Genomic DNA, 14409 nt, shown 5'->3' on the forward strand with positions numbered 1-14409 from the left:
TACAGTGCCTTGCTAAAGTATTCGGCCCCCTTGAACTTTGCGACCTTTTGCCACATTTCAGGCTTCAAACATAAAGATATAAAACTGTAATTTTTTTGTGAAGAATCAACAACAAGTGGGACACAATCATGAAGTGGAACGAAATTTATTGGATATTTCAAACTTTTTTAACAAATAAAAAACTGAAAAATTGGGCGTGCAAAATTATTCAGCCCCCTTAAGTTAATACTTTGTAGCGCCACCTTTTGCTGCGATTACAGCTGTAAGTCGCTTGGGGTATGTCTATCAGTTTTGCACATCGAGAGACTGAAATTTTTGCCCATTCCTCCTTGCAAAACAGCTTGAGCTCAGTGAGGTTGGATGGAGAGCGTTTGTGAACAGCAGTTTTCAGTTCTTTCCACAGATTCTCGATTGGATTCAGGTCTGGACTTTGACTTGGCCATTCTAACACCTGGATATGTTTATTTGTGAACCATTCCATTGTAGATTTTGCTTTATGTTTTGGATCATTGTCTTGTTGGAAGACAAATCTCCGTCCCAGTCTCAGGTCTTTTGCAGACTCCATCAGGTTTCCTTCCAGAATGGTCCTGTATTTGGCTCCATCCATCTTCCCATCAATTTTAACCATCTTCCCTGTCCCTGCTGAAGAAAAGCAGGCCCAAACCATGATGCTGCCACCACCATGTTTGACAGTGGGGATGGTGTGTTCAGGGTGATGAGCTGTGTTGCTTTTACGCCAAACATAACGTTTTGCATTGTTGCCAAAAAGTTCGATTTTGGTTTCATCTGACCAGAGCACCTTCTTCCACATGTTTGGTGTGTCTCCCAGGTGGCTTGTGGCAAACTTTAAACGACACTTTTTATGGATATCTTTAAGAAATGGCTTTCTTCTTGCCACTCTTCCATAAAGGCCAGATTTGTGCAGTATACGACTGATTGTTGTCCTATGGACAGAGTCTCCCACCTCAGCTGTAGATCTCTGCAGTTCATTCAGAGTGATCATGGGCCTCTTGGCTGCATCTCTGATCAGTTTTCTCCTTGTATGAGCTGAAAGTTTAGAGGGACGGTCAGGTCTTGGTAGATTTGCAGTGGTCTGATACTCCTTCCATTTCAATATTATTGCTTGCACAGTGCTCCTTGGGATGTTTACAGCTTGGGAAATCTTTTTGTATCCAAATCCGGCTTTAAACTTCTCCACAACAGTATCTCGGACCTGCCTGGTGTGTTCCTTGTTTTTCATGATGCTCTCTGTGCTTTAAACGGACCTCTGAGACTATCACAGTGCAGGTGCATTTATACGGAGATTTGATTACACACAGGTGGATTCTATTTATCATCATTAGTCATTTAGGTCAACATTGGATCATTCAGAGATCCTCACTGAACTTCTGGAGAGAGTTTGCTGCACTGAAAGTAAAGGGGCTGAATAATTTTTCACGCCCAATTTTTCAGTTTTTTATTTGTTAAAAACGTTTGAAATATCCAATAAATTTCGTTCCACTTCATGATTGTGTCCCACTTGTTGTTGATTCTTCACAAAAAATTACAGTTTTATATCTTTATGTTTGAAGCCTGAAATGTGGCAAAAGGTCGCAAAGTTCAAGGGGGCCGAATACTTTCGCAAGGCACTGTAGTAAAAAAAAGGTATTAAATTTAACTTAAGGATTGCTGTATATATCCTGTCTTTGTGTATAAACTACAGTGTAACAAAGTAGGAAAAAAGAACATTAAGTCTAAGGTCCATTACACCTTTTCATTACCCAGCAACACATGTGGCCATGACAGTCCTAGCTTTCTTTGTATAAATGCTGATGTATATAGATCTGCAATGAGTCACCTTTAGGGAGAAGGGCTGGTTGAAGTCAACTCGAATACAACCATGGTTTTTCCTCAGCATCCTGAACACTCCACATGCTATTCCCCACAAACTTTCATTCTTCAGACAAAAATGAAACCTGCGGGGCGTGCAGCCTCACTGAGGGCGTATCAAAACCATGTCGCAGACACAATGTGACACAGCTGCATCCAGTAGAAATGAGGGGAATCATTTGACAAGGAACTAAAAAGGATATTTGCCAGAATGTGGATTTACTCGTTCAAAAATGCCAAATATTCAAGGTTAATATTCAAGTTTTCTGTCTGTTCTGACTCTCCTGTGTTGTATTTTTTCTACAGATGTTCTTCGAGGATCATATTGATGATGCAAAGTACTGTGGTCACTTGTATGGGCTCGGCTCTGGCTCTGCCTATGTCCAGAACGGAACGGGAAACGCTTACGAAGAGGAGGCTAACAAGCAGCAGTCGTGACATCACTCTGAAACTCTCCCATCCTGCAGTTCACATCCACAATCAGTGCGGCGCTGATGCCAAGCTTCGACGACTGGATGATAATAATGGCAGAACACAGAACATACCCACATCATTTAGCAAGCTGTTTCTCATAGGCTCTGCTCACTTTGGTCAGAAATGTCACCGCTGTCCCCTCGCATGTGGCTGCTGCTGCATCTGTGTGTGAGTTCAGTCCTTTTATTCTGAAGCAGCACTGACGGCCTGGTTGGCTCGGTTACATTTAGCATGGTTGAGAAGATGGGATTTTAGTTTTCCTAAAATGTTCTGTAGAAATGTTTTGCACTTCAAAGCTCTAACCTGATTTTATATGGAAAGCTGAACATGGTTCTGGTGTCGCTCATTCTCCTGTTTGTTGCCTTCTCTATGTTCCCATTTTACATTGTGAACATGTAAATCTTTACTATCACATCTGCTCTCAGTACACTCAGCCTTAATATTAGCTGCATTATCTTTTAAATTTTAACTTACTGAGCTCTTCATGCCCTATTCAACACTAAAGTCAGCATGTGTCAGTATGCTCGTTCCCAGGCGTTAGATTTCTAGCCTGATAAATGAGAAAGGAAGCTTTCAGTGGGTGTGTTTACATACATACATGAATATCACATCAAAGTATGTTTTATTTGTTCATGTAAAAATAATGTTTATAATAACGTGAATAAGCTCAAATCCCACTGTCAGAAGCACCGAAGTAGCAAGCTGGTGTATTCTGCTGGTACAAGTCAACACTGTTACCTCTGTTATCAGTTTGTTTTCCTGTTTGCATTCATGATGATGCTCACAGTAGTTGCATACATTGATATTGACAGTATGTACTGAGATGCATACAGATGGTTTTCATTGGAGGAATGTATTTAGGTATATAAACACACTCACTGACACAAGCACACATGAACAGATGCATCACCACTCCACATGGTCTCTGACTTCAACCGTTCACCAGACCTAAAAGAAAATATATATATATGTAAACACTCACTTGCTTTAAGAAGCTCTGAGGTTACCCCGAACTACTCTGTTGAGAGTACAATTTTATTTTTAATTGAAATTAAGGTCTTGTAGAGTTTTAGTGTTGTAATAAAAGAAAATGAAACATTTTACTCATGGACAAAGTAACATTGCTTTTTAACATGGATATTTTTGTTCCATGCGGTAGATCTGCCCTCTGGGTTGTTTTTTTTTGGGGGGGGGGTTGTTGTTCTGCTTTCCAGTTCGTCCATGCTGCGCAGCTGCATGTACTAAAACATTTGAATAAATGCTGTGTTGTTGAATAGTACACCAAACTTCCATAGGTGTGTGTTGAAGTGTGGATTCACGACTTAACCTCCACAGCATCAAAATCTGAAATGCTTCTCTTTCTTCCTGCAGCAGCACATCTCACACACTAAAAGAGCAATATAAGAGGATTGTTTTTAGATTATTTTGTAAATAAAGTCTTGAAACTTTTATACCACGCAAAGCTCAACTGTTACATCTGTTTAATGACTCGAATGCGGGAGAAAACAGAAGAGGATCTCATTTTATTATAAGGCATCACAGTACATTGCCTCACACATCCATATTGTCTTGAGCCATACAGACAGAAGAATAGAAAAATATATATTGACACTGACTGTCACCATGAAGATCTGTAAAACAAGCATACACTCCTCAAGCTCATTTTCAGTGATGTTTGAAATCATTTCCAATTCAAGACAAGAACAGGGGACGTTTTACTCTACAAAGCAGCTGGAGCAGATGTTTTTTTCTTACTACATCCACAACATCATGTTGTGAGTTACAAAAACAGTATCTGTTTTCTGATGGTGAACAGATTTGCAGCAGCATCACACAGAGGTTTGTTTTTGCTGGCGGCCAGTGAGCTGGTCCTCCAGGGACAAACAGTCAGGAAGCTTTTTTGGCTAGCGGTTTGACACGCACCTGTAGGATATCAGACAGCAGTTCAGGAGGGGAGGGACGCACGCCGTCAAGGCACAGAGCAGCACCAGCTTCCAGGTGTCCCACTGTGACAGCAACATCCTCACTCATGCTATAATGAGTCAGAAGAGCCCTTAACCACATGTAATTACTAATGACTACACTTTGTGTGTGTGTGTGGTACACTTCACTACAACAAGGTGTGTTTTTGGTGACACCCTGAGATGAGAGCATGCATCATATCATCTTTCACAGTACCCAACAAGCTGGGTGGAAAACCTGACCCCCCCCCCCCCCCCCCCCCCCAACAAAATTAACACCACCACTAATCTATCAGCCGAGTACAAATGTTTGGCAACATAACAGCATTTATAAGCTGTGAAAGTAACATTAAACAAATAAACTGTAGGTAATTCTGAGACATGAACTGTGACATACAACAGCAGCTCAGATTGACTTCACAGTACAGAAAGTGCAAAAACATGTCTGTGGAAATGGAAATGTGATTATTGGAATGCAGTTGTTTTATCCAGTCTGAGGCCCAAACACTTTCAGACAGCAGCAGATAGTCTTACTTATGACAGCAATAGTGATACTGACGACAGTTACTGTTCATTTTTCTCTGGTTTCTTTCAGTCATGTAAACCGCTCAGAATCAAGGTGCAATATGGGAAAACAACGAATCGATGAAGTCACCACCACGTCACGTTCTAATAGGCACAAACACTGAGGAGGGGGCAACAGAGACCCTTGGGATTAAACACAAATGATTTTATATCTTGATATGTGGAGGCTATAGTTCACCGTAAACTTGCTTTTCTGGATAGGAGTCAGCTCTACGTCTGATTATGCCTCATTTTCTATGGTCATCCCTGGGTTGCTGGCACCTGAACAAACACACAGGTGGAATAAAACTCATCATTTAAGTCATAAAATCAATTTAAAATCTTGATAATTAATGGGGGTTATATAGAAGCAGGCGGCCAAGATGAAACCCATCATTTTACCCTTCTTGTCTGTGTTTGTTGTATTGTCACTCTCTGTCCAGGAGGGAGTGCTGGTGAGCAGTCGACTCTGACTCTCTCTCAGGGGCTTAGACGGGAACTGGCGGCCCTCTGCTGCACTACAAACACAAATATCCATGAGTTGGGATGAAGCCAGGAATTCTAGGCCCCTTGATCTTCTTTAAATAAAAATTTCCTAATCCTGTAATCCTATAATCTGAATGATTAATTTAAACCTGTGAGGCCATCAGAGCTGCAAGGTGATTTTCTTGAAATGTTAAACCTGCAGGTTAATAAACCATGAAAGGCTCACTGGGAGAGATTCAGACTCTGTTGCTGTCTGTGCAGTACTTACATTTTTTTATGGATGTGTGTGTCCTTTGTGTTTTTTGCTCACCCCTTGCTGGCAGAGTTAGAACCGGTGGGTGAAGAGGGCTGCTCAGGGTCAAGATTCACCAGACAGGTTGGGAACGAGCAACCGTCACCTAAACTGAAGAGCAGCATGAAAGACAAAACACCGTTTGATGTTCAAATAACTGCAGGAGATACTGTAAATGTTAATAGAATTATGTGCTGCATCTATTTGAAATGGTGAGTAACGTCCTTTGTAACTTTGCTGAACATGGTTTCTACCTCCAAACTCTCCTTTGTTTGTATCTTCAAAAGTGTAAATACTGGGGCTTTATGTTTAATTGGACTCCAATTGCCAGAAAGCTTGATATTCATAATATTATTCATTCTGACAGCATGAATGACCATTCAAATTACACAACTGTGACTACTGCACACTGATCTAGTGTATATAAGGCTATTGTGATGATAATATAATTATATACTTGTCATGAGCTGTTCCCATTTACTCCCATTGCATCTGTAACTAGAACTCTATATGGTCAGTCAGTTTTCATATTAAATACAAAATCATCCAGATGTCATCCCAGTTATCACCAGTACTCCCAGTAATCAGTTTTTTGTTTGTTTTTTTTCCAGAAAATGCTTCATTCCAATATACCAGTTCAGTCAGCCAGACTCTTGAATGAAAGAAGCCTTTCACCTTGGGGATTAGTAAGCCCTGCCATTTACACTGAAACAAAACAGTTCAGAAGAGGGAGAAGTCCCAAAGCAGACCGGAGAGCATTAACGTCAGTAAACTGCAACAATAACACAATAAACGGCCTTAAAAAGATGGATCTTTAAAGCAACTTTAAAAGTTTCAACTGAGCTCATTGCTGTTGAATTGTTTGGGAGCTTGTTCCAAAGCCGAGGAGCAGCACTGGCAAATGCTCCATCGCCCATAGTCACTAACCCAACAACTGGCACCAGAAGAGCAGCAGGATGTAGAGCGCAGGTTTCAAGGTGTGATATAATAAAAGACTAAGTTACTCAAATGTGTGGGTGCTCGGCCATATAGCGCTTTAAATGTTAAAATAAGAAACTTAAACTGAACAAGAATAAGCGACTGGCAGCCAGTGCAGTTGTCTCAAAAGTGGTGTAATATGTTCATATGACCTACAACCAGACCTATTACATATTATCTCAGTACTGTATAGGTCCTTTTTAGTTTGCCCAATCTTATGCAGTTTCTTTGTTGTCTTTATTTTGTCTTATTTTAAGAGTGTTTTCTTTTGAAAAACCTTTAACATGTAACCTTACCTGGAGAAAACAGGAATAGGCCAGTATTTAATTTCATCACCAAAGACCTGACGGAAGTTCTTATTGAAGCCCAGACTGAAACCGTTCTTATCTGTGCCGTGACGAAACACTGGGGCACGCACAGCCTCTGAGAGGACACACACGGAGATGACGAGTCAGTCTGGCAAGAAGAGGAATAAATACACCATTCCCTCTAACTTAGACCTTTAACAGCAGTTCATTCAGATAACAGATCGCCACATGAACCTGAACAGCTGCCTCAATGAAACGAATCAGAATGAAAGTGCCTTTGTTGTGCAGGAGAAGCCGTTCTCTCTGCTCGAGCAGGTGTGACTTCTCTTCCTTTGCAGTGTCTGTTACTAAGCTGCTTACGACGCTGAGCCTTGTGTCTTTGCATTACACTGTAACATACTCCTCTGGATAATCCACTCTCCTCAACACACATAGACAAAGTGTGCCAGTGTGCACACATAATGAGAAACTGCTCCGTCTGATAACAGTCCACAGAGGCTTGTCAAGGGTGGGGGCTGACTTTGGGAAAAATGCAATGAAACACCCTTTATCATTAGTGCAGAGACGACAATGTGCAACACAAAAATAAAAGACTGTTTAAATATTGCAGCTACAGACAAAACACACAAATGTACAGAGGTATAAAGCGTGTCCACCACCTACCGAGAGTGGATCTGTTTTTACAGACAAGCCAGCAGTGATAGATGAAAAGTGAAGCGAGGCTGACTGAGAACATAGAGGCCGAGAAGAAGAGAAACAGGATGTGGAACTTTGCTTGACTGTCGGGGAGGCCATTCTGAGGAGATAACAACACATCACCACAACTACACAAGACACTTAAGTCAATAGAAGTGGGTCAAATCGGGGCACTGAGGCAGATCTGAGAGATTTCTACTTAACTATCCTGGGGTGGGAGGTTAAAATGTTTCTATTTCAGTGCCACTAACTAGTTGCTTTATTCATACCAGGTATTCTTTCAGACGGAAATGTGCTCTACCTCCAGCCTTGTGAAAAATAAAATAATGAAATACCACTTATTACATTAGCGAAATTCTATGTGAATAAAGCAGTTTCTGAAGAAAAAGAGAATATTGTGGTGTAGTAACTATATGTACCATCCAAAACTTTATGAAATATTGAAGATCGGTAGCAGTTATAAAGAGGCAGTAGAGTAGTGAATATGCCAAGAACAGCATGAAGAACTTGTAGTTGGAGAATCCCACACAGTTGTTCACCCTGCAAAAAGAAGGATGGAAAACCTTATCTTTAGTACATGTTGCAAACTTAGCCAAATGCTGTGATGAGTTGGTGGGAGAGTTCTTACATCATTTAACTAATGAAGTGAAGTATAACACTTAATAGTTATTTCACCTAGTGAATACATTTGTTAACAGTTGAAACGTCTCCACATCACCGTTATGCATTTAGAAAACCTTCAGTTTAGCAGGTTTGTTTTATGTAGATTAGATGAGCTGGTATTTTCAGCCAATCAGGGTCCAGTACTGTACATGTCGGAGAAGCCTATGTTCACACCAGACATTTTTGGAGAACTACAATCCTGTGTTTTTACAAGCTAATAGAGAATTTGTGTTATGACTGATTCGCATATTCCATCATTGTTTTCCTCCCGGATCCTCACCAGGTCTGGACACCAGACATGCTACAGTATTGCAAAGAGAGCAGGCAAAGCAATTGTGTTTAACCAAGATCATGCAGTCTGGAATCAGATTTGTTCTGCTGCCAAAATCTGTGATCTGGCAGGAGGAGAGGCTCTGGTTTCAACCCTGTCCTCTAAACATGCTGCCCATGTGATACATGTTTGGAAACCCCGCTAGCTTGAATGTAACCGGACAGTATGGTGCTCCAGTGACAAGATAACACCTTCCACCCTGAGCTTAAGGACATTTGATTACAAAAAGAAATGATATAATTACAAGAACATGACAATGCTGTGTGAGTGCAGTGGTGCACTAGTGTAGTGTCACTCATATTTGTTTGCCTGTTTAATAAAAGAGTATCACTGCATACCAGGGGCAGTGGTGATCCATCTTCAGGATGCATCTGTAACACAGCAGGGTCAGACAGAAGTGTAATTGAATCTTACTCTGCCTGCCAGAATGCAATATACTGTGTGGCCTTTTCTCTAGGTGCATGAGCAGAGAGCCATACTTATCACAGACTGAACAATGGTGGCATCGATCAGGCTTCAGCAGATGGCAGTGGTCACAGAAACGGATTGCTGAGGAGACACAACCAGTTCGATCACACAGTCGTCAGCAGCAGGCTCTCCTAACACTGGAGCACAGACTAGCGAGGTGACAGGGGTGAGATGAGCTCTGAGAGCTGTGTGTCAGCCCACAGCAGCAGCATGTTTACTGTACCATACCCCCAGAGTTGGTGCGGGTGTAGATGGGCAGATCCTTGGCTAGCCTCCTCAGGATCTCCTGCTGAGACTCTCCTCGATCTTCACGCTCCAGCAGCTCCTTGTCAGAGCAGGACAGGTGATACTATGCAGAGCAAAACACAAAGAGTCAGACAAACAACATCTGTGATTTAGCAGCAGCTCTATCTGTGAGCAGCTCAGTTTATTTCTAATTAATCATATCTTCACATTTGCCAAAACAGAGTCAAATATTTTGTGAGATGAGCTTTATACTACAGTGCGTGAGTGTCAGTAAACTGCAGCACAGCAGGCAGTGAGGGGTTTCTCTCTTTCTTCCATTTGTTTTGGCTTCCTCTGCCCCGGCAGGCAAATGGGAGCAAATCAACACAGAGCTGCATTATTACTTTCAGCCACTCAGGCGATTTATGAGTGAACACTGGAAACAAATAAATGTGATGATAACAAACAGCTCAGCAGACAAGAACCTTTATTAGTCTCACGGCCTCAAGTAATCCAGCCCGCATCTTACAAAGGAAAGCTTTCATGTGAGGGGATTATTTTCTGCATGTGTGCTTTGCCCCAGTGGAAAATGAAACGCAAAGGTGGCTGTCCTCTCCACGATGCATGCATGTGTGTGCTCATGCTGCGGAGCTAAAGTGCTGCGGTCAGGATCAGCACCATTAGAGTGCAGCTCCAGGCACATCCACTGGAAAGTATTAAAAGTCTGAATGCAGCGTTCACTCTCACAGGGCGACTGTAACCTACATCTGCGCTTCCCACCATGCCTCATCAACCCCTCCAACTCTAACGCCGCGTCATAGTCAGACACACTCACCTCCTTCAGGGGATTCATGGGCTTGGTGAAGATGGTTTGCCAGTACGTGCACACAAACATGATGAAAAAGACATGGTACACCAGCAAGTACACAACTGGAAGCAGAAAAAAACATAGACAAGTCATCATCATCATCATCATTTTCTGTCATGTGCAATTAGTCCTTTGGCTGCAACATTAAATGTGATGTAAACAATAATGCATCAGTAATTCTAGTCCAGTAAGATGCCATTCTGCATAATGCAAACACTTTTACATTTAGTACTCCAAGCATATTTTGATGCTAATATTGTTGTACCTTTACTTAAGTAACATTTTGAATGCAGTATTTGTACTTGTAACAGAGTATTTTTACACTGTGGTGTTGCTACTTTTACTTATCTAAAATGATCAGAGTACTTCTTCCACCACTGGATGTGGAAACAAAGTTCGACACAACATTGGTATTTGGTCACAAACTAAAGGTTTACATAAATTGAAATATCGACCAAATGATGAGGCTAAGGACCACCAAAGTCAGCAGAATTCATTCTCTGGGCACCATAAACCAAATTTCATGAGGATCTATCCAGTAGTATAACAAACTAATAATGAAGGATAGTTGTCTTTTAGTCTCCCTCCTTTAATCTCTACACCGTGGAAACAAAATACACACTGAATTAAAGCCTGCCTTTAAGCATATGACTGAGGAGATGTAAACAAATCTGATTACACACTTCCAGCTGACACAGGCTGATTGCAATGTTTTGACATGAGCGCTCCGCACAGACTGATGGCAAATGAACCTCCTCTGGATCAAAACACTGCTCAGCACTTGACAGAACAATTGGAGATGCTTAATTTGAATTCTGATTGATGTTAAATAAAATTATCGAACCCTTACCCTTTTCTCCCGTGTCTTCGATGGACTCTGAAAAATGAAAAATGAAAAGACATCATGTCTGTGTTGAATAAAAAAAGGTGAAACACATGGAACTTCTGGGATCCTTCCCCAAACCTGTAGGTCAACAGGGGGAAATGCTTCACAGAGGGACCACCCCCATGAGGTGATGTGTTCTGTACATGATACATGACTGACTGTCAGTGTCATTGTCAGTGCTGATTCTGTAAAGCCTTAATCTCAGTGTCCGATTACCACACAATGCACAAAATCAATACGCAGCATGCTGTCTGTCAAATAGTTTGACTAATTGTTCCTCTGTTAGAGATAAGCATCACTGTGCATTGACAATTAATGCTGACAGCATCAGGAACTTCCTGCATAGTTTGTCTGTGTGTGTGTGTGTGTGTGTGTGTGTGTGTGTGTGTGTGTGTGTGTGAATGCTGACAGCTGCAACTGCTCCTCTAGAAGAGACTGACTGGGTGCAGCTGCTGATCACAGGCTGAAATCAGCACCCACCCACTTGATGAGCACCCCAAAACTGTGCACAAACACACAGCCAAAGATCTGGACTCAGACATAAATAGACCTGTTGGAAGATTAGCTGATGCTGGTTTATATATGTGTCTCAGTATCTGAGCTAATAATTACCACAGAATCACCCATCTTCAGCAATTAGCCTGTAAAGTGACAAACACACACACATACATGGTGCAGCTGGGACTGAGGAAAGGTGAGTCAAGGGGCCAAATCAAGGCATTTCAATAGGCATGTGCACACCACCATGCCAGCATAAAAGGCCCAGAGTCTGACGGTGAAGCATGAGTGTGAGAGCGTGATTAAGGGCAAATACAGCAATGTACATAACATTAACATGGTCACACCAGCTTTCCCTTTTCCTCTTCGCATTCTTGCTAAAATCTCCAACACACTGACTAAAGACCGCCTGATTTCACTGGTTTGAACATTCTTGGAAAGAGGACCAGCTGTTCAAAGACTGATGTTCTGTGCTTCTAAAGTGGGTCAACCACAGATTGCTTGGGGTGAATTATGTAAGACAGACAATGGGATTAACTGAGCTCCCAAACCAGAGATATCAGATGATCCTTTCACACAGCTGTCTTTGTGTCTGTCTGGCTGTGAGTGACCACTGTCCTGCCGTGTTGCTGTTGTTTTTATCCGTCTGCCTCATATGATTCAAATGCAGCACAATGTATGCCTTATTCTACAACATGGTCTGTTGCCTGAGGCCTGCTTTTCCTTGTTTTTTGACTTATCTACAAAGTTACGGTGAATTATCATCTTAGACGTGACCTAAAATGAGTTGTACGTATGAGTAGAGAAAGGGCACATTTATAACATGGCTAAAAATGTGTTATAACCCACTTTAAAGGCCTAGTTCTATGTCAACCTTTACATTATTAATAGTTTGTGTTTGTTCAGTGTAATAAATGAATGCCAAATAAACAATTTTAAATATTTTTATATAAAGTAATAGGTGCTCTTTGTAACTTGAAATAGCCTGGAAGACAATGACCCCCAGGTCACAGACATGTAGGAACAAGACAACCAGACTGATGAAACACAGTCTGGTGTTTTGTATCATGTTTTTCTTTTTCTTTTCTTTCTTTTGTCATGTTTTTTATTTGAATGCATTTGTGGTTGTTTTTCCTGTGTTTGTGGTAAATTTTTATTCTTTTGTAGTTGCTTTTTGTCTCTTTTGCATCTCTTTGGGAGCTTCGTTTGTCTCTTTAGAGTCATTCTTTGTCTCTTTTTGATCACTGACCATTTTGCACCTCTTTGCGATCATTTTGCTTCTTGTAGTTGTTTGACCATGAGAACTGTTAAGTACTTCAGACAGAGCTCACAAAAATGAGCATAACAGAGGCACTAATCACGATATGCAGCACAGAGGTTATTCTAAACTATAAGCTGACATTTCGGCAAAGACGTGCCTTCCTTGGAGCTTAAAGGCACACGTTTGCAGAAGCGTCTGGAATAAAGCATTTTGCTTGCTCATTTTTGTGAGGTATTGTACATCTTGAGCAGCTGAGCACACCCTCTTTTAGTCTGAGCATGCTGGCTCAAGCTTCTCTACTTCAAAAATAGGTTAAAGTCCAGGGGCCCTGGGTCTGTAGGTCCATTCTGTAATTCATTAGTAATAGTAAGAACTACCAATATCTTTCTGACTGTGGCAGGGGGCATCAAAGACAGACAGCCAGAAGATTTAGGCCACCCCTTTGGCCTCACTCCTGCTGGTAAACCCAGTGAACTGGCACTAGAGCTCCTGCAGCAAATTTAAAGATGAACATAAGGTGTATGCTTTCAGTTGAACTGTGCAAATTTGAGATCAGATTTAAGAACAAATAGGCAGAACCTCAAACCCTCCCTTCCTGTGCTTTCCTCCCTTTGCTCTATACATCTCCATTTCATCCGCCTTTTTGATGGAGGGGATCTTCTTTCCTAGTGGTCTGACAAGCGGCCAGATGGAGTGCAGGAGTATAGACTGCTGAGACTCCTCTGAGAACCACTGCTCACTATCCAGGTCAACTTCATGTTCACCCTTCAGTGAGGACGCTCACTGTCTGTAACCACACCATCCAACATTCAGCAGCCAGAGGGAGTATGGAGCAAAGAGGCAGGTCTGACTCAAGAGCCATTATACTGTCAGACTTCTTGCCTAATGCTGTGTGGTGGTGGCTATAAATTCAGACAATGAAGCTGCAAGTAAGTCTTTCAGAGTGGTAGTGATCACATAATGAAACAGAGACAGATGGTCTAACCCAATTCTCTATATCCTGTGATAATATACATAAAATGTAAAGAATGCTCCTTCACAATAAAAGCCAGCTGTCAAGTCATTCTAGTTCTGTCTGTGTTGTGATCTGAACACTTGAAGGATTTAATTTTCATGCAAAAAATGAAATACTCTTCCAGCAATATGCTCAGCCCCATTCTGTTGTTGACTGTTATTGTCATGTGACTGACACTGCGTAAACAACATGCCAGTCTTCTGGTGTGCAAACTGCTGAAACAGAAATGTCTCCCCACCCTATAACCAAAGCCACACACAGTCTGAGACACTTCCCTCTCACGCTTAGACATTCACACACACACACCTCCACTCATACTACCCAGACAGCTGATTTCTTACCTATGCAAAGCTGCAAAACGTATGCGTAGTATGACCAAGCTACTATGAGGACGATGAAGAGGACCGGGATCCAGTACAGAACTCTCTGACAGCCCCGCTTGATACTACGCGGGCCTGACGGTGCCATAGTCTAGAAGCGGATCATTCCTCGTGCGCATTCGTGAGTTACTCTCCCTAGTCTCCTCTCTCTCTCAGCGCGTGTGTGTGTGTGTGTCTTCCTGCAGA

General features: G+C 41.8%; 2 protein-coding genes across 5 annotated transcripts in view; one reads left to right on the plus strand and one right to left on the minus strand.

Annotated features, from left to right (window-relative positions):
• cnot7 (CCR4-NOT transcription complex, subunit 7) overlaps nucleotides 1-3799 on the plus strand; it is a 16241-nt gene extending 12442 nt beyond the window's left edge. The window contains exon 7 of the mRNA XM_020595466.1: nucleotides 2176-3799. Within this exon, the coding sequence (XP_020451122.1) occupies nucleotides 2176-2307 (132 nt within the window). The 3' untranslated portion in view covers nucleotides 2308-3799. The remainder of the gene's footprint in view (nucleotides 1-2175) is intronic.
• Nucleotides 3800-3866: 67 nt separating this feature from the next.
• On the minus strand, nucleotides 3867-14403 carry zdhhc2 (zDHHC palmitoyltransferase 2). Of its 4 annotated transcripts, none has more exons than XM_020595590.1 (12): nucleotides 14185-14403; nucleotides 11034-11060; nucleotides 10151-10245; nucleotides 9319-9439; nucleotides 8961-9171; nucleotides 8048-8168; nucleotides 7596-7728; nucleotides 6921-7047; nucleotides 5665-5757; nucleotides 5271-5386; nucleotides 5068-5150; nucleotides 3867-4266 (listed from the first exon to the last, which is right to left on the minus strand). In XM_020595590.1, exons 1-11 carry the CDS (start codon nucleotides 14309-14311, stop codon nucleotides 5110-5112), a joined length of 1212 nt encoding a protein of 403 aa, XP_020451246.1. In that variant the 5' UTR covers nucleotides 14312-14403; the 3' UTR covers nucleotides 3867-4266; nucleotides 5068-5109. The 4 variants fall into 4 exon arrangements, with proteins under 4 accessions (XP_020451246.1, XP_020451247.1, XP_020451245.1 ...); XM_020595591.1 differs by lacking the exon at nucleotides 3867-4266 and having other exon boundaries at nucleotides 4582-5150; nucleotides 8961-8993; nucleotides 9102-9171; XM_020595589.1 differs by lacking the exon at nucleotides 3867-4266 and having other exon boundaries at nucleotides 4582-5150.
• Nucleotides 14404-14409: the final 6 nt, after the last annotated feature.

This window comes from Monopterus albus, unplaced genomic scaffold (assembly GCF_001952655.1).
Source record: "Monopterus albus unplaced genomic scaffold, M_albus_1.0 scaffold27.1, whole genome shotgun sequence".
NCBI lineage: Eukaryota > Metazoa > Chordata > Actinopteri > Synbranchiformes > Synbranchidae > Monopterus > Monopterus albus.